The 19,343-nt window shown below is 49.1% G+C and overlaps 1 protein-coding gene across 1 annotated transcript in view; it reads right to left on the bottom strand.

The window, feature by feature from the left end:
* The window catches only part of scospondin (subcommissural organ spondin), a 66,576-nt gene that overhangs the window by 14,221 nt on the left and 33,012 nt on the right, over positions 1 to 19,343 (bottom strand). Inside the window, exons 51-83 of the mRNA XM_036555007.1 lie at positions 19,155 to 19,316; positions 18,345 to 18,689; positions 18,036 to 18,191; positions 17,622 to 17,789; positions 17,201 to 17,365; positions 16,507 to 16,698; positions 15,738 to 15,860; positions 15,375 to 15,504; positions 15,143 to 15,268; positions 14,954 to 15,045; positions 14,416 to 14,595; positions 13,904 to 14,074; positions 13,471 to 13,723; positions 13,195 to 13,241; positions 12,342 to 12,512; positions 11,767 to 11,901; positions 11,329 to 11,468; positions 11,072 to 11,166; positions 10,799 to 10,848; positions 10,513 to 10,683; positions 10,189 to 10,359; positions 9,533 to 9,612; positions 8,937 to 9,106; positions 8,547 to 8,593; positions 7,711 to 7,911; positions 7,081 to 7,251; positions 6,718 to 6,915; positions 4,295 to 4,394; positions 3,655 to 3,875; positions 3,389 to 3,538; positions 1,825 to 1,991; positions 1,062 to 1,216; positions 219 to 439 (exon numbers count right to left, since the gene is read on the bottom strand). Of these exons, the coding sequence (XP_036410900.1) occupies positions 219 to 439; positions 1,062 to 1,216; positions 1,825 to 1,991; positions 3,389 to 3,538; positions 3,655 to 3,875; positions 4,295 to 4,394; positions 6,718 to 6,915; positions 7,081 to 7,251; positions 7,711 to 7,911; positions 8,547 to 8,593; positions 8,937 to 9,106; positions 9,533 to 9,612; positions 10,189 to 10,359; positions 10,513 to 10,683; positions 10,799 to 10,848; positions 11,072 to 11,166; positions 11,329 to 11,468; positions 11,767 to 11,901; positions 12,342 to 12,512; positions 13,195 to 13,241; positions 13,471 to 13,723; positions 13,904 to 14,074; positions 14,416 to 14,595; positions 14,954 to 15,045; positions 15,143 to 15,268; positions 15,375 to 15,504; positions 15,738 to 15,860; positions 16,507 to 16,698; positions 17,201 to 17,365; positions 17,622 to 17,789; positions 18,036 to 18,191; positions 18,345 to 18,689; positions 19,155 to 19,316 (5,124 nt within the window). The remainder of the gene's footprint in view (positions 1 to 218; positions 440 to 1,061; positions 1,217 to 1,824; positions 1,992 to 3,388; positions 3,539 to 3,654; positions 3,876 to 4,294; positions 4,395 to 6,717; positions 6,916 to 7,080; positions 7,252 to 7,710; positions 7,912 to 8,546; positions 8,594 to 8,936; positions 9,107 to 9,532; positions 9,613 to 10,188; positions 10,360 to 10,512; positions 10,684 to 10,798; positions 10,849 to 11,071; positions 11,167 to 11,328; positions 11,469 to 11,766; positions 11,902 to 12,341; positions 12,513 to 13,194; positions 13,242 to 13,470; positions 13,724 to 13,903; positions 14,075 to 14,415; positions 14,596 to 14,953; positions 15,046 to 15,142; positions 15,269 to 15,374; positions 15,505 to 15,737; positions 15,861 to 16,506; positions 16,699 to 17,200; positions 17,366 to 17,621; positions 17,790 to 18,035; positions 18,192 to 18,344; positions 18,690 to 19,154; positions 19,317 to 19,343) is intronic.

Raw genomic sequence — 19,343 nt, forward strand, 5'->3', positions numbered from 1 at the left:
AGTGTGCAATCCTCCTCACAGAGGGCACACGTCACTGGGTAGATGTCCAGCTTCACATAGCCTATAGCTGGACAGACAGTCTGTAGCTGTCTATCAGAGATGCCAGGTATGAGTTTGAAATTAGAGTTATCTAGCCCTGCTTCCTCTTCACCCAGTTAACAAAGAAAGTAGAACTGAGACACTTGGTGGTTGGAGCCCCACTCTTGGCACAACAGTACCTGGGCAGTCCGGAGCCTGGCAGTAGGTGCTCTCCCGCCGCGGCCCCTGGCAGTCACGCCCCCCGTGCGCCGGGGCAGGGTCGGTGCAGCCCCTGGTGCGAGACTTCTGCCCCAGACCCCCACAGGACACCGAGCAGGGGCTCCAGGGGCCCCATGGGGACAGGCCCCCGTCCAGCGGGCAGGGAGCGAGGGAGCAGTTCCACTGGCCGTGCTGACAGGAGCTGAAAGGCACACAATGACACGCCTTGCACATCACCCTGGCGCTCGTGACATTATCGCATTACTGAGAAAGGCCTGCGCTGGAGGATGTACCAGCTGGATGTCATTTGTCACAATTTATAGCTCTAACCAGGTCATAAAATACTTATTTTTTTGTGGACCTGGGAGATAACGGTTATAAATGCGATGCCCTCAACTGCTATCTTTTTCAATGCCATTGTAAAGTGCCGTTAGAGGGTATTGTGATCCTCTTTTGTTTACCACGGTTACAGTTTTTTAAGTATTTTCGTGCTTCTTCCCCTTTCTGCTTTCCTGTTTTAGAATGACCAATTGTACCTTAGACTGACCTCACCACAATAATTTCCGCACTCATGGAGGAGCAGTGGGGTGCAGGAAAAGCAATCCTGGAACATACCTGCATGCTAACAACAATCGCTTTTCACATTATAAGTCTCACAGCAGCTGGGAGATTAAACACCAAATGGAGGATCCCAGACGTCATCTGAGCACCTCACAGACACCTGATGAGGAAACTCACTCCACCCTGGTGGAATGAGGCGAATTGTGTTCTGACTCCTAGCTATACTGTATTTGAAGTTACTGCTTAATGCACACTGCCCTCACCAGGAACTGCACTTGTGTGTCAGTGTCTCTCCAGACTGCAGTTCCACCCCCACTGTCAGGTTCTGCCATCCCATGTCCTCAGGGTCGGGAGTTTCCGCAGCTGACACGTTCTGTAGCAAGGAGAGGAGCTCGTGGTCCACCTCGCAGGGACACTCCTACGCACAGAGGAACAGCCAGCAGCAGTGTGTTAGTACCCGTCCTCACCACCGCCCGTGTATCTGCCATGCTTCACACTGTGGGCCTCCAAGCTCCCCCTCAATTCCAGCCCCTCGGTATGGTCTTTATACCCTCTGCTGTCACACACTTTATTTGCTATGTAATACTGGTAGTTTAACCCTTTCGTACGTGACTTCTTTTATACTACGTAGCGTGCGTGTTACGTTACACGGTTTGTTATGTTTTCATTAGCGTTATTAAGCTTCTCATAGTTTTCACTTCTGCATTTGCTACACTGTGTAATGTTAAATCACTGTTTCCTCAAAGCTAACGTTAGCTAGAATTTTTCCAAACTAGCACTCTAACCACACCGGTTTGACTGTATTCGCGAAAGGGCTAATCACACCAGTGTGACGGTACGCGCAAAAGGGTTAAAGACATAAACACATGCTGGAAATGCTGCTGTTCTACCCTGCCCATGTACACGTAGACACTCAAGCACAGCAGTTGATGTATGTTAAAATGCATAGCTGTGAATAAAGGCATGATATGATGGAATTCAAACACAGTACAGAAGGGAGCCGTGGAGACAGCAGAGTCTACTCACCTCCACACAGGACCCGAGGTGCTGGAAGCTTTGAGGGGGGCAGTGGCACCCCTCCTCGCAGCCCTCGGAGTAGCACCCCTCCCGCCCGCTGACCTGGGCGCAGCTGAAAGGGCAGCCCTCCCCTCGCTCACACTCCCGGTACAGACGGCCCGGGGGGCACCCCACCTCTGGTACGGGGGTAGGTATGATGGTAGGGGGTAGGATAGATGGAGGAAGGGCACAGAAGGGGATTCCAGACAAAGAAACATTCAAACACAGACAAGTCAATTTCATAGTACTGTCCACTCTTACACTATAATTCAGCTTCATAACTAATTTTGCGCATGCACTATGTACATTGCTTATCACCTTCACTGTAGAAGGAATCCACACCGAAGACATTATTTTTTTCTTAATAAATAAAATGCACTGAAATCCCCTTGTAGTTTCTTCAGCAACTCTATGGTAATTAGCGTCTCACACAAGCCACATAATGCATTTCGCATTCAAATAGAGAAAAGGCTCAATCTATCTTGCAATAATTACTGGGTACTGGAGATAGTGAATAGCAGTTTGGAGGGGATTGCTGTCTATTTCAACTGAAATCTTACAAAACAGTAACATCCTATTAAATGGATTCATTAGGTCAAGACAGCTGCCTAAACATGTTTGGAAGGTTTATACTAAGATTGCAACAAATATGATTTGTTTTAGGGACTTTGAAATCTAGTCCAAACACTAATCACCCTCTGGAAGGGAGGAAATGTTTCATGCTGACAGTCTGTGACTAGAACAAAAGTGGACTAATCTGCTCCTGTGATTAAATGAACTCCATTTGTATGCCAGAAACACTCTCTAGAAACACCCTCTAGAAATTCTATGAAAACAGAGTTGTTTTGAGGTTTAGCATCCCTTCAATAAGGTACAAATAGCAGGCTGCATGACTCCAAAGTGAAGAACGGCTCTTAAGCCGAATCATTTCACTTCAACAGAGTCTCCCGGTGCCACATCTAGTTAGCCTTGCCTTCAGGTCACCACGCGTACCCCGGAAATCAATAAAGTCCTCCGATAATTAAATCAGCCGCGCTCTAAGCACATTCGCACATTAAACATTCATTCATTAACAGAACTCTCAAGCTGGCCTTAATAAACCTCTCGCTGTGCCTGTGGCCTGGAGCGCCTCTCTGGATAATCAACGCCTCTTTAAGAGCTTATATCCCAGTCTCGGTTTCCACAGAAACATATCTGACTAGAGTCACTCGGCAGATCACGCGCCAACACCACCCTAACAGGCTGTCAAGAGGCCCCAGAATACAATCAATAACTTACTTCAGATAATTTCAACGATTTACACTCAAATCCATCCATAACGTCTCAGTCATCCTTCATATACACAAGCTAACAAACAGAAACACTCTTGAGTGATCACATAACATCCACTCAACCCAGGGATGGCGAAGGTACTTGCTGGGACATAAGTGCCCTCATTCTCACCTCCATAGGCATTGGGTGCGTCACCAGCTCCCTGGTTCTGGGAGATTCACCTTTTAAGACGTTTGTTTTCAGGAGCTCTAATGCCACTCACCAAGGCACACCTGGGTGTTGCAGGTCTTACTCTGCCGTTTCATCCCGGGGCAGGGCGGGAAGCGGCAGGTGCGGGTTCGAGACTGCTCCCCGCCCCCGCAGCTCACCGAGCACGCGGTCCAGGGCGACCAGTCGAACCAGGGCCCAGAGTCTGGAGGGCAGACACACAGAGAGACATGGAGCTGAGGCTTTCGTTTCACAGCGATCATCTCAGCCTCATTACAGGGCTGTGTAAAAATGTCAGCGAGGTTCAGCGGCCCTCTGTACCTGCGCATTGCTGGGTGTTACAGTCCTTCTGTTGCTCAGCTGTTCCAGCGCAGCCCCTCCCACCGCTCTGGGGGGCGGGGTTATCACATTGACGCAACCGCAGCGTAACTCCACCCCCACAAGGGGCTGAGCATTCTGACCATGCCCCCCACTGGCTCCATCCCCCATCTACATGGCAACCAGGAACCGATTGACACTGCAGGACACCTTCTTCGCAGGTGCTGAGAAAAGGAGACAGTGTTAAGAAGTAGAACTAGGCTGCAGGAAGCAGTAAAGTAACTTTTTTACTGACCTATGATAAAACCACAAGATTAATCTCTTTTACATAGTCGGAAAGTTACTTCCAGAATAAAAATAGCCCATGTAACATGCATTTCAAAATATTTTTACACAGCACTGTCTTTCAATTAAATACTTTATATTTCTCATATCATAATATGACATATCCTATAAATGTATTAAAATTAATGAAATTAAAACTAAATATAAATTAAAATTAATAACTTGTGGAAATTACATCCAGTGTGGCGATTTTGCCCGCAGCCCAAAGCCTGTCCATATTAATTAGATATGCAGTATTTGTACAGTGTACAATATTTTGCCTAAATGTAAATTTAAATGACATATGCATGGGAAGTACCAGTTGTTACAAGCACCGATGATGATCTCCCCTGGTTCTGCATATTGCCACTCTGAGAGGCCAGGCCAGGCCCATGAGGAATTACCCGAGTCCACCCCCACTGTATGCAGAGAGAGGGAGCAAAAGGAGAGAAGCAGGGATGACACCATGACAACGACTAATCAAGGTCCAAAAACACATACTAGCGAAAGCGCACATGCTGGTGCAGCCAACATTTACGAACGTGTCAGTGATGAGGTGGCAACAAGCCCAGTGTGTCACTGAATACATTTCTGCTAAAGTGGGTGGATCTGGGCGCTAAGAGACAGGATTATGGATAAACATACAAATGTATATATATAAATGTTGAAATAATATGTATTTATATTTTTTACATTTCCCCCACAACTTTAGAATCAGTAACTATACATGAGTCTCATCTCACAGCAACAACTCACGGGAAATGCAATGCTCCGATACACTTGCATGACTATTTTCCACACTACACATACTACAGTGCACCAGGAGAACAAACAGTGAATGGAGGATAGACACATCTCCCAGATGTTATCTGAGTGACTCACAGGAGCCCAAGCGATTTGCGGTATGGGAAGAACAGTGTGACAAGCAAAACCTGGCGGACAAAACCCACTGTACCCCAGTGGAACTAAGCCAGTTGTGTTCCAGCACTACAGATGGCCAGATTCAAACTTAGGTCTGAGCTGTAGGGCTCAGCTGTACGCAGAGCAAGCACCTTTATCTAACTGAGCCACTAGCTCAGCCCATTTAAGTGTTCTTAAAACACAGTCAACATTAATAATATGTATCATCATTATACCTGTTAAATATCAGATGACGCAAATCTTCCTATGAACTTTCCGATAGAACGTCTGCTGACATTAAAAACTACCCAATTTAACAAAGTGAGTCATGTGAAACATTGCAAGTGATTAGTGATGAGATGCGTGGGATTTAACCCAACATTTACATTTATTTATTTTTTATTATTTATTAGCTGATTCCCCTCTACAGATGGAGTTAGCTTAATTTTTATATTCATTTTTTTGATAAGGCATTTCAGGTTAAGCACCTCGTTCAGTAGTACAACAGTATCGCTCAACCGCGGTATTCAACTTACAACCTTCACGCTACAAGCCAGCTCCTTCACTCTTGCACCACATTAATGACTGAATAATAATAATAATTAAGTGTTCTCATGTATCTGTTCTAGCCACAACCACATGGTGTTATGCAATAAGAGAATTAGGTTCAGGATGCAATTAGTGGCAAAGCACCTCTGCCAGTGAATTATGTCAAAGCTACTGGAGAGTTATTAAGATAACTTGATGTAACTTGCATTGTATGAGTGGAAGTAACTCAACCCATGGGCTGTATTCAATGACGAAACATTGATTTTGGCATAACATTTAGTTGTTATGGACCCCCAAAGATGAACCCATGCATTTACCTGATCATCATACTACACTACAACAGTACTTTTGTTATACTCTCCCAAAGCCTCTAAATATAATTATCCAACTCCAACTGTTTCACTTTGGGCTGATGGCCTCATGTTCTCTCTCCCATTCCCATTCATTTGTATGTGTCTATGTGTTTTTATTGAACTCCTATCAAGAAACTTCCATTCTATTTGGAACTCATCTGTAGTTAAAATGAAAAGAAACTGTCAATCTCTGCCACTGATTGGCAGAGATTGACAGTGGCATAGTTGCTGGCAGAGATCTCCAGTGCAAGTGAATCAGTGAATCATTAACTGTGAGCCCAAATGTCAGCATGTCAGTGAGTCAGTGACAGTGAGCCTAGGTTTCAGGGAGTCAGTGACTCAGTGGCAGAGTGTCAGTGTGTCAGTGAGGCAGTAGTTGTGTAGTCAGCTCAGGTGTCAGTGTCAGTGAGACACCAACTCTAATGCCCCAGTGTAGTGCGTCAGTGTTCAGTATGGCAGGGGTTATGAGCCTAAGTGTCAGGGATTCAGTGGCAGTGGGCCCTGGCATCAGTGATTCAGTGAGTCAGTGGTTGTGAGCCCAGGTGTCAGGGATTCAGTGAGTCAGTAGCTGTGAGCCCAAGTGTCAGTGATTTAGTGAGTCAGTGCCTGTGAGCCCAGGTGTCAGTGATTCAGTGAGTCAGTGGCTGTGAGCCCAAGTGTCAGTGATTCAGTGAGTCAGTGGCTGTGAGCCCAGGCATCAGTGATTCAGTGAGTCAGTGGCTGTGAGCCCAGGCGTCAGTGATTCAGTGAGTCAGTGGCTGTGAGCCCAAGTGTCAGTGATTTAGTGAGTCAGTGCCTGTGAGCCCAGGTGTCAGTGATTCAGTGAGTCAGTGGCTGTGAGCCCAGGCGTCTGTGATTCAGTGAGTCAGTGGTTGTGAGCCAAGGTGTCAGTGATTCAGTGAGTCAGTGGCTGTGAGCCCAGGTGTCAGTGTGCTCTCACCTGCAGTGCTGTTGTGGAATTTGCAGCGACACTCCTCACGCTGCACGCACTGCCCATCCTGTAGAACCAGGTCACCCGGGCAACCACAGGAAGGACGACACTCAGGCGTGTCAATGCACACTGTGTCACCGTGGAGATCGGAGCACGATCGCGGGCAGGGCTTCCCACAAGGCCACTCCTCCTGACCTCCGCCACAGTCTGTGGAGAGAGGGAGAACATGGGACTGAGAGACAAATTCACACTGAGCAGAGGGAAGGCCCAGAGTGATGCAGCTGCAGAACAGCAGTGGCGATGCTGTCAAGCACTTTTCATGGCAGGGAGACGGCAATGCAGACAGACAGAGGGACCGAGGGAGACACTGACCTGAGCAGACAGTGACGTTGTCATGGCAACTGCGACTCTGGTGTCTCTCGCCAATGCAGGGCAGACCGCCGAACCTGGCAGGAGGGCTGTTGCATTCCCTGGTCCTCACTGAAACCCCCTCACACGCATCACATTCCGACCAAGGGCTCCAGGAACCCCACGAGCCATGGACTGAAAGACAGAGACATAAACAGGGGAAGATTGAAGAGAGAAGAGGCAGGAAAACAGAGTGAAAAGATGCCTCACAAAATAAAAAAACCTGATACAACTGCATTACGGTGACTGTGTATCTGCGATTCATATTATATTCTCAACAAATCTGACTACATTATGTGGTTGATTAGTAAATATGCAGGTGGATCTAAAACTGGCACATGTCAAGACCATGAATTGATGTAATGTAAGTTATTTAGTTTACCTTAGTGTATGTAGACCCCCACTAAGACAGAAAATGCATATAATAATGGATATAACAATAACAATAATGTAGAATTGCGTCTGTGGTTAGCATGGTCTTAAAGAAAGGATGAGCATAGAGCCTGCAGAATTTGTCCTCATTATAAGTTGAGAATGTGAAGCTTGAAAAACTTCTCTCAAATGTTTGGAACTGCAAACCACAGATGTATGTACCTGGACAGAAGGTGACGGTGGGACAGGGCTGCCTCTGGATCTGTACCCCTAATCCCCCGTGCACCTCCTGCACCCCGGGGCAGGCCGCTCCGCTCCCCTTTGGCTCGGGACACCCACAGCTGCGGTAACGGGACACCCACTCTGCCCCGCACGTGCGAGAGCATGGAGTCCAGCCGGACCACTCACACCAGCCTCCATCCACTGAGAGAGAGGAGGGAGGGGGAGAGAGTGAGAGAGAGAGAGAAAAAGGATGTGGGAGAATGGGAGCAAGGGAGAGTGTAAGAGAGAGAGAGGGAGGGGGAGAGAGAAAGAGTGAAAAGGGAAGGGGAAATGAGGGAGAGTGCGAGAGAGAGAGAGAGAGAGAGAAGGAGAGAGAACAGGGGGAAAAAGGGGAGGGGGAGAGGGAGAGAGAGGTGAAGGGGGAGAGGAGAATGTAAGAAAGAGACAGAATGGAGGAGAATGAGAGGGAGGTAGTGTGTGAAAGATACAAGAGTGATGGAGAGACAGAGAGGGGTTGAGGGAGAAAGAGAGACAGGGAGGGAAGAGGGAGGGGTTGGAAGAGAAACAGGAGCTATAGAGCATTATTGAGCATGCTCGGCATGTACATATCCATGTGCGTTTGTGTACATATGTAGGCACACGTGTGCCTTTGTGCCAGTTCTAAACTATGTTTACTGTATGTCTACCATGTCAGTGCTTGGATAGGTGCCTGTGTATTTGTGTGAAACACAGCAACAGAGCAGGAGAGTGTATACATCAGTTACTGCGAACATGTGGCCAGTGTTGGGCAAGCGTATCTCAGTCCGCCTGCTACTGCGAGCTGCTCACATCCTCACCTGGGCAGGTGTTACTGCTACAGACGAGTCCTCCACCCTCACAGGTGCTGAAACACAGCAGATGCAGCAGTGGGGTCACGCGGGAGGAGTGAGATGGGCACACCCCTCCCATCAGTTCAAAAAAGCACCCACATTCCCCACACACCCCTTTCCTGCACACAACCTGCTTCATGCAGCCACTTCCTGTATCAGACTCTCAGAAAGTGTCCGTTTCCTGAGTTTGTCGATATGGTTACCTGCCTGCTAGTCTGGCTGCCTATGACACATTAAAGAGCATATGGGCCATGGAGCCTGGCTCAGGACACCCCCCCCAATACCAGCTGTAAATGAGATAGCATTTAGCAGCAGACATAGCAGCAGAGAGCGGCGCGCCCTCCCCCATGCCCTCACCAGTTGTTGCAGCCATCAGGGGCGGGGACGGTTTCCCCGGGTAGTAGGCGCTGGCCGGTGCTCAGGTCCAGGCAGGGGCAGTCGTTCCTGTCCACACAGGACGTCCCGTTGTCGCTCAGCACTTTCCCCTCGGTGCAGTAGCAGCCCGGCTCACAGCGCCACTCGCAGTGCTGGAAGGTGGGGCCGGATCAAGGTGGAGAGAGAGATGCCTTTTCACCCAGTTGAGGCATTTGTCATGGAGATCATGCTAAATATGCATGCTGATAAACCATTTGAACCATTTGAGAGGCTATACCCATTGCAGTTTATCACCGTGAGAGTGAATGTGTGATTGACAGTTTGGGCAGATTAAGGCCGTCATGCAAGAAGTAGCATCATTAGAAACAGCAAGTGCAACAGCTTGATATCAGACTATAAGGTACAGAGATCACGACATGATACCTACAGTACATTCTGTGGAGTTCATTCAGTGATGCTTGATGTCTGCCATATATGACATGGAGATCATTCAGCTTGATATTTGCAGCATCTGGTTACGCCAATCAGTCAGAGACAGAGTGAGTCAACATGTCACACAGTGGTGAGGGGAAACTCACAGCCAGGTCATCACAGGAGCGGGGACATGAGGGGCCGCAGCTGCTGTAAGCCGTTCCCGGAACCTCAGAGCAGGGTGCAACTGGCAACACAGTCACACAAAGGCACAAAGGTGTGAGTGACAGAGCTCTGCAGTAACGCACACATACACAGACACACACACACACACACACACACACACACACAGACACACACACACACACACACACACACACACACAGACACAGACACACACACACACACACACACACACACACACACACACAGACACACAGCTCACCTGCCTAATGCCTAAAGAATTAAAACAGGTGTATGGCTAGAGAGAGAGGGGTTTGAATTTGAGCAGTTAGTTTACTGTGGCTCCGACACAGTTGTTTTTTTCTCGGATTTTCTCCTTTCAGTGTTTCACGTGCTGCACTGGCCACACACACACACACGCAAAGGGAAATTAAGATAAACACTGGACATAGAGATACAAATATCCACATATATCTAGCTAAAGAACATGGTACTGTAGACAAAATAATGAAGTATTTTTCCTTTCACAGAGCCTAGGCAACAGTACAGTCCAAACTGTTCCTTGTATAAGAGTTAATATAATGGCTATATACAGGGAACTGGACTTGTTTCAGAAAATTGCTTGTCTCTGATTCAGTACCTGGGCAGTGGTTAGTGTTGCATGAAATAACCTCTGTGCTCAGGCCTTCGCAGTAGTCCCCCTCCCCGACTGGCGTTGGACTATCACACTCCCGTCTGCGGCTCTGCACCCCCCCGCCACACGACTTGGTGCAGTCCGTCCAGGTAGTCCACTCACCCCAACCACCATTCCCTGCAAACATCAAACGTTGTCCGCTCACACTCAGTTCAATGCAGAGGGTTTCATATGTAATGAAAGGGCTTATAACTGAAGGGCTGGCAGGATCATTTTGTGGTGTAGCCCTCTGGCTTCCAGTTGGACAGCGGAAATATTCCCGTCACTCACTGTCGCAGGAAGCCGGCACGCAGAGCTGGTCCTGGCGGTCAGGCCCGAGGCAGGGCAGGCCGCTCCCTGACCGCTCGGGGCTGGAGCAGAACCGGTAGCGAGACTGCAGGCCCGGCCCACAGGTCACAGAGCACTCGCTCCAGGGCGTCCAGGCTGACCACTGACCGTCCACTGTGCGAACAGACACCGACGGACAAGTCAGCGGAAAAGAGAGGGACGGGATCTCGACAGTGAGGAAGACTTCACTACACCAGCACGGGGGGAAGAACAGTGCGAGCAAACTCACCGTTACAGCTGACATCAGTGCAGTTCACCAGCCTCCCAGATTCACAGGTGCTGTTGGGAAGGTTACCAGCCTATGAGCATCACACAAGACTAACAAAGAAGTACAACTTCTAACATGGAAGTACAACACTAACGCACAACAAAACCTATATAAAGTGACACAATTCTCATCAAGTCTGCAGCAGTAGAAAGGAATTACAGAATAGACAGCTGAGAAAGCTGCTATATTGGTGAGAACAGGCTAAAGCTCAGGAAGTTGTTCTGAAGCCATTACCAGTTGTTGCAGTCCCTGGTGACAGTATCTCCCGGTTCATGCAGCTCCCCATCCACACCACAGCGACAGCGAGACTCAGAGACACAGTGCCCATCCTGCAGGGTTCAAAACACAATGCTGTTTGTTTACACACATGCACGGGACTAAAGTATGCCCACAATACACAGGCACGCACACATACACTGAATTAAATAAAACTGCCTAGAGAATGCCGACAGCCAAGACCCAGATAAACAGCAGAGAAGCAAAGAGCAAACCTGAAGCACTAGGCCTTGTGGGCAATGACAGCCAGGGGAACAGCTTGTGTTGGTCAAGTCCATACTGAGGTCAGAACAGGTCAGTGGCCCCATAACGCACTCGGACCACTGCTGCTCACCGGGACAGGTCAGTTCATTACCTGAGAGACAGTGAGAGAGAGAGAGAGAGAGGCAGAGAGAGATAGGAGCGAGAGAAACATCAACTTTTAAGACACCTTTATTTAAAACGATAAGACAGAGGAAGACAGAGCAGCAGGGACACAGTTTAGAACTGAAGAACTAAAACAATTCATGAGAGGAGAAATCACACCTGCTGCAGGACCATCTGTGTTGATGATGGAAAGTATAAACGGGCTTCAGCCCAGAAAAACATCACGCTGCTTCAAAATGGAGGGAAAAATTCCCTGCAGCCTCGGCCCACCCCGGCAGCAGACCTACCACACGGGTGCAGGTTACAGGCACTGAACTGCTGCGCTGTTCCGTGAATTCTGTGCACCCCGCGAGTCCTGTTCCGGTACCCCCCGCCGCAGGACACAGAGCACTCCGACCACGAGCTCCACGGCTCCCTCACACCTGCAGCACGCACACACACACACACATACGCACACACACATACGCATCATCAGCATCATTACCCACACACTCACGCATCTGTCCAACTTCAGCCTGTTTTAGGCAGACCACAGTCAACATTTAGCGGCTCATTATTTTGCTGTTGAATATTATTTGAGAATTGGCACATCAAATAAGAGCTAGTGTTCCACACACAATGAAATTGTCACTATGTAAAATTATACACCATTTTCATTAGAACTAAATGCCTTTTCTGTTGACTTTACAGCCAGCGAGTCACCAGTCGTGTATACGAAAAATAAAAGCAAGCATTTCCCATGGGATTTTTTCTCTTCACCGATAACATTAAAAGGTAGAGTGTCAGGTACTCTGAAATGTAATGTGTTTCTCTATTTTAATATGATGTCAAAACCCCTTGGCCCCCCATCTCCCCTCCTCACCATGACAGGGTTCCAGGCTGCAGGAGTCGATCTCCACTCTGTTCCCCTCACAACCATGCCCGCCGAAAGCCGGTTTAGGATTGGTCGCTGAGCGGTACCGCCTCCTCACACCCACGTCGCAGGTCCGACTGCACGCGCTCCACGCCGTCCAGCCGCTCCAGCCGCAGTCCACTGGGACAGGAAGACAGCAGGAGAAGAGAAACTGCACATTACACACAGACTCAAAAGTGGTGAGATTTCTATGAGCTCATTTCAATTTTTTTCTAATCACAGCTGATGAAGTGAATCGCAACAATGATATGACTTACAGAATGGAAAGCCAGACAACTAAACAACAAAAAGAGATGAGGCTCAGCGTTTTCATTGGTGAATTATCTGCTAAAAGAGCTAAACCTCCTAAAAAAATGAAATCATTTCCATACAAAAACACTCTTACTGTAACATTCACAATTTTTCTGTGAATACATGTCATGCTTCTTGCTGTCTTCGGAAGATCAGTTAGATGTGTTTTTAAAGAAATGAGAACTTAACCTTAACTCTCAGGCTGGGAGGAAAATTCTATCTCCTTCTAGGTTCCCATGGTAACTTTGAAAGTTTAGAAAACTGATTCACAGCCAAACACAAAATGCTGACACACTGATTACACTTAACAATGTCACGTAACAGATGCATTTATCTTATAGCTCTTGTAATTTGGGGGAGGCATTAAAAATACATCACATGGAAAAAAAAACAAAATGGAAAAAATACAGAGAGAAGCAGAAGCTTTAATATTTAAAGTACAGAGAGTCAGCAGTACAGTACAGAGAAGGTTAGCAGCTGATCTTGCAGGCTGTGAGGTCCCCTCACTCACCAGGGCAAGGCGCTGTTCCACACTCCATCTCTCCATTGCTACATGTGCTGTAAAGGAACAAGGACAGAGCTGTAAGGGTCACACAAATGTCATTCAAGTACATTCCTCAGTGAGACCTCCACTGAACACCCCATATACTAAGCTTCTGTATAATACTTATGCGAATCAGTGCGTGGTCTCTTCAAAAACAGGTCTGCTAAGCTGCATTTTGTTTGTGGGTAAAAGGCTTTCTGTACAGAAAAAAATCCTAGGTGCACATCTGCACTGATAAAATACCAGTTGTTGCAGGCATCCAGGGTCACATTGTCCCCTGGGGGGTGGAGCACTCCCTGGTGATAGCAAGGGCACTCAGACAGGGGCACGCAGGAATTGTTGAGGAGGTAAAGACCCAAGGAGCAGTAGCAGCCGTCGTAGCAGGCCGTGGCACACTCCACCGTGGGCGTCATGTCCAGACACACCCGCGGACACGCCCCTCCGTGTGCCTGGCACTGGTCAGCACTCATGTAGGTCATGCCCTCAGGACAAACCCCTTAACGATCCACACAGAAACGAGGAGAATTCACTTTAAAGCTATTCTGACATTAGAGCATACAGTATGGAAAGAAACACCACATTTGCCGCATATTTAACCACATAAAAGCATAAACTCCTAGCACAGAAACCAACCTGTGCACGTGCACATCCAGTTCATTGTATTATTATATATTACCTGAGCAAGGGTGGGTGTTGCAGTCCCGCGTCTGGATGTGTGGCCCTTGGCAGGTCCCGCCCCCGTGTTGGGGGGGAGGGGAGCTACAGAGGCGCTGCCTGGTTTGAGCCCCCGAGTCGCACTCCGAGGAGCACTCCGACCACTGGGACCAGGGCGACCAGCCTCCGGGCACTGAGGAGACAGAGGCCAGAGAGGCAGGGACCAAAGAGAACCGAGTCAATCCCAGAATAAGACAAGAAGCCAGCAGCTCATAAGAGAACCAGATGATGTTTATGTATTAAGAATCATCTGTGAGCTTAAGGACACGCACAGTAAACTAGTTTACAGCTGTGATGAAAAGCGTATTTGTATAGTAACACTTCTTGCAAATCCTGTTTGTACATTCAATGTGTTCACTACCCAAAAGTCATTAGATTAGATTAGTGGGAACCCCCACATTAACACTGGGTCAGCACACAGCCCAACAGGAGAATCTGCAGGCTGTGTTTGCTCTGGCTCTGAGGGGGGAGTACCGGGGCAGAGCAGAGTGTTGCAGGGTTCCTGTTCCTCCATCTCCCCCGGACACGAAGCGCCGTCTGTGTGATTACAGCTGCGGAATCTCCTCTTCAGCCCCACCTCGTCCACATGCAGGAAACAGGTCTTGCTGCACTCTGACCAGGCCGTCCACTGGCCCCAGTGTGCCTCCTGCTGCTCTGGCCCTAACAGTGTGTGCGCACACACAAACACACACACACACACACACACACACACACACATGCATCAGACAAAGGGGACAGTGAGGAGGGAATCCAGATTTGAATGTCCTGGAACAGAACCCTGCCATCAAGAAGTCTAGGAATGCATTTGTTCCAGTTCACCTCTAATGGAAACACAGCTGCATAAATAATTTTATTAATAAGATTATAAAAACTTTTTGTGGAAGTGAGCAAGCCAACACATATAAACCAGAGCAAAAGCAGTGAGTAGAGACAGAAATGCCTAATGCATTACTGGATATCATAAATAAACCCCTGTGAAAGCTCTCCATGCAGAAAGTAGGTGACAGTCTACCTGGGGGACAGGGGGTGAAACACTGGCGAGCCTCAGTGGAGTCTCCAGGGCATGGCTGGCTTCTAGTCACATTGGGTGGGACAACAGGAGACCTGGGAGACAACGATCATCACTGTCACATCGCGTGTGTGTGTGTGCGTATGTGTGTGTGTGTGTATTTGACATTCACCCCAGCGTAAAAACACGCACCTGTAACGCTGCTGCAGGCCAACCCCACAGGTACTGTCACACGGAGTCCACGACGACCAGGCTGACCAATCACAGGGAACGATGCAGGAGGAGTCGTCACAAGAGACGCGCCCATCTTGGCACACGCTGGAGATGGGCACACAGACAGTGAAGATGATTGCACATGTGGTTGCCTAATAACAGCAGTTAGCCTGAACAAGCACGGAGCACTGGGCCAAACTGGTTAAATTACCATTTGCTGCAGTTCCCCTTGCTGACTTCCTCTCCAGGCTGAAGCACCCCACCATCCCACAGACAGACACACTGACTGGCATTGACACAGCGTCCCTCCTGCAAGAACCGACCGGCTGGACAGCGGCACCCTGTCACAGAGGACAAGAGACCGAGAGCTTCGACACCACCAAGTTACACACCACATTCACCCTTACACTCACAAAAGACTTGAGAAGAGGAACAAGCTCATACATACACACATACACACAAGTATACACACACACACACGTACACACTGACACTGACACAAATATTCACATAGCCATAAACACACACACACACACACACACACATTGTGTTGCTCTGCCTCTGCGTGTCATACCTGTTACGCAGTATGAGGTGCAGTTCCTCTGAGAGGAGATGTCGAGACAGGTCAGGGGGCACGCTTCCACTCTGCCAGCCAGGCAGTCTGACTCTCTCACCAGCACCATTCCATTACTGCAGCCTGGATCACAACACACGGTTACATTCAGCACAGCATTCATCACAACCAACATCAGAGCCCGTTTCAGGACAAACATCAACTATGTGATACATGTATTTTTTCATGCTTTTCTTCCCCTGTATGCAACAACAGCTTCTGAAGCAGGGGCAGCACTGAGGTGGAACAAATACAATCCAAATACACTCACAGCCAACTGTTCCCACTACACGTTACACAGTTCAGCACAACGGAGTGGGCAGTTGTTGGAGAAGAGGCGCTACTCTGCTGATGTCATCCATGCAACTGGCAGGCACCTGGCAAAGGTCCTGGATGACCTACCCTCCCCTATCCCCAGAGAAATGAAGGCAGTTTGGTCCAGCACTGTTGGATCCTGCCATTGTCACCAAATGGCACTGCTGGTTTAGCGGTAGAACTACAACTGTGCTCAAAGTGAGTGCCTTGCTGACTGAGACACTGAATTCTACCCAATTTCACACATACATTCTTAATGATACAATGCGCATGTTTGAAATCAAAGTACAAGGTATTAGGTCAAAATAAAGACCGAATCATTGCCAAGAACGGAAATGTACAGTGAAAGACAGCAGGAAGAAGCAGATGGAATAAGGAGCTCTACTGATTGAGGAGCTTGTAGCTGAGCTCTCACCCGTGTGTGAATCAGTGTTGGGCCCGCAGGGCTGGGTGTTGCAGCCCTGGGTCTGCAGGGTCATGCCCTCGCAGTCGCGCCCGCCGTTCTTGGGTGGGGGGTTGGAGCAGGTCCTGTTCCTCGTCCGCACCCCTCCGCTACAGAGGGCGTCACACTGGGACCATTCCGCCCACTCCGACCACTGCCCGTCGACTGAGAGCGGGGGGAGAGAGGGGAGCAGGCAGGGAGAGAAAGGAGAAGTGGGGGCAAGTTAAAGCTTTCTAGAGTCCACTCGACCATGTCACAGCTGAGCCTGGCAATCGAGTAACGTTAAAACTCCAGCCAATGTTTACAAAAGTTAAAGGTACTGCTGCAACTACTCCCAGCATCCCCTTCTCCTAGTTTCCAATCCCATGGGCACACTTTCTCATGGCTGGTATTGTGGATTTGCTTTTTAAATGGCACAGACAGCAAACCATGTTTGGTCGTTCTTCAGACTGTCTATGAAAATAAACTCTCTTTGATTTTAAAAACATACACAAGTCTTTTATTCTACCAGGCACATCTCCACTTTGTGGTTTTGTTTTGTTCATGACGGATCCTTAATTTGTAGAAATCCAAACGATGCTAAGCAAATTCATTTCTTCAAATCCGCGAATGTTCTTTAGACTTTGTACGGAAGCCCGCCCGGTGCGGCGACTGAGCGCATACTGACCAGCGCAGGCCCGGGTGAAGCAGGCGCGGCTGTCGAAGAGCGCCCCCCCGCAGTCCCCGCCAGGCTGCGCCTCCCTCAGGACGTCCCGCTGGCGGAACAGAGACCCCAGACCACAGGTCACACTGCACTGGCTCCACTCGGTCCAGGGGGACAGGATACAGTCCACTGAAGGGAGGGACCAAGAGCAAGTCAAACAACTAGCATCACGCAAGCACGTGAGCAGAGATGTAATGAGCAGGGCGGGCAGGTAGCGTACGTGCACGCCAAATACCGTATTTAAGACAACTGCATATTACATCACTAATCCGCCTGCTCTTGGTGTCATTCTATACAAACTATATAATCCAATGGGTTTTATGTAGGCATGACCAGTTCTGCTATGCAGGGATTTTCAGTGGCCTGTGATTCTTGGCTGTCATACCACAGCCCTTCTCATCGGAGCCGTCCACACAGTCCCTCTGCAGGTCGCACTTCTTGTCCAGGTGCACACACTCCCCGCTGCCACATTGGAACTGCTTTGCAGAGCAGGGGCCGGGCACTAGGGGGCGCTCTGATGGCACTGCGGTCACTGGTGAGGGAGACGGGCTGCCTACAGGAGCAGTACAGGAGCACATGATGTCAGAAGATTACATGCTATTATGAGGGCCATGGGAAATAACACAGAGCCAACATCCAGGCCAGTTTTCTCACAAAAACAGCCAACTGGTGGAAAAGTTACGAACAAATACGCTACTCCTCCTTATGAATTTCGAGTATCACATGTTTGCTGGTGCTAAGTTCGCTGGGCTATGGTACTGTATCTTTGCTGTACACTATGTGATGAAACATTTACCACACTGATCTTCATCAGACCCGTCTGGGCAGTCTTCCTGTCCATCACACACAAACATGGTGTCCACACAGCCGAAGGCCCGACATGCAAACTGGCCCTCCACACACAGGACTCTGGGAAGGCCTCCATCCGGTGGTGTTGGGGTCACACTACTGAACTCTGCAGTTCAAAGGTCAGCAGTTACAAAAGAGAAAATGAGACAACAAAGACCGCAGCCCCGTGGTTCACAGATAGAAACAGCCTTTGAATCAGAGGACATTTGAGATTTAAAAACTGCGGCTGGCAGGGAGACTGCATGAGGATGAGACATACCAGTCCAGGGGACGGGGGAGGCGGTGTGAAGGCCAGGGTGCCCATGATCGGGGGTGAGAGGTTGCACCCCGGGTCCACCAGTGACGGGGGTGCCAGCCATGGGGGTGGTGACCTGATGAATGCCCGGTTCCCCTGTCCCATGTGAAGCACCCGTGCCCAGCCCTGGGGCGCCTGTGGCAGGCGGCGTCTGGGTGGCCAGTCCCGGCCGGCCGTGCTGCGGCTCTGTGGTGTGGAGCCCTGGAAGCCCCGTCACAGAAGACGCACTGGTTGTGGATGGGCCCATAAAGCCTGGGCTTCCCGTGGGACCGGTGTGGTCTTTGATCCCTGGGAGCCGCGAGGTAGTACCTGCGCATGTGTGCATGTGGAATGAGGCGGAGAGCACAAAGAGAGAAGGCAAGATCATCATGAATAACTGTCTTCTTTTAGCCATCTTCTTTTAAATCCTCCTTAAAGAGATCAACTACCACACCAGTCTTGGTTTTAGCTGATTGCTAGAGTGTGTTTTGTATGAATGTGTGGTTGGTGGTTGGCTATCTGAGAGTTGAGGGAGCATAACGGTTAAGAGTTTCTTCCTCTGACTCCACCTAATGACCTGCCCTGGGAGTGGTAATGGCTGAGTTGCTAGGCCCGTTTGATTAGCAAGTGGAGTTCACACTATGAAGCCAGGCAGAGCATGGCTGTCTGGTATATTGGCTGTCTCAGTACTGCACATGTTATGAGCCCGAGTTGATTTTAGTAAACATGTATGTGCTCTGTAGTGATGCTTTTGCACCTGACCCTGTCTTGCACGTCAACCTCTGGGTCACTCACCGCAGCTCAGCTCATCAGAATGGTCGTCACAGTCCAGCTGGCCGTCACACAGGGCAGAGATGGGGACACAGCCTCCACCGTGACACGCAAAGTGTCCTTTCTCACACAGTCTGCCTGGGTGTGCTGTAGTCAATTTTGTGCTGCTTGGGGTAACCAACTCATCTGGACAGAAAGAGAGGGAAAGAGTGA

This window comes from Megalops cyprinoides, chromosome 2 (genome assembly GCF_013368585.1).
Source record: "Megalops cyprinoides isolate fMegCyp1 chromosome 2, fMegCyp1.pri, whole genome shotgun sequence".
NCBI classification, from domain to species: Eukaryota; Metazoa; Chordata; class Actinopteri; order Elopiformes; family Megalopidae; genus Megalops; species Megalops cyprinoides.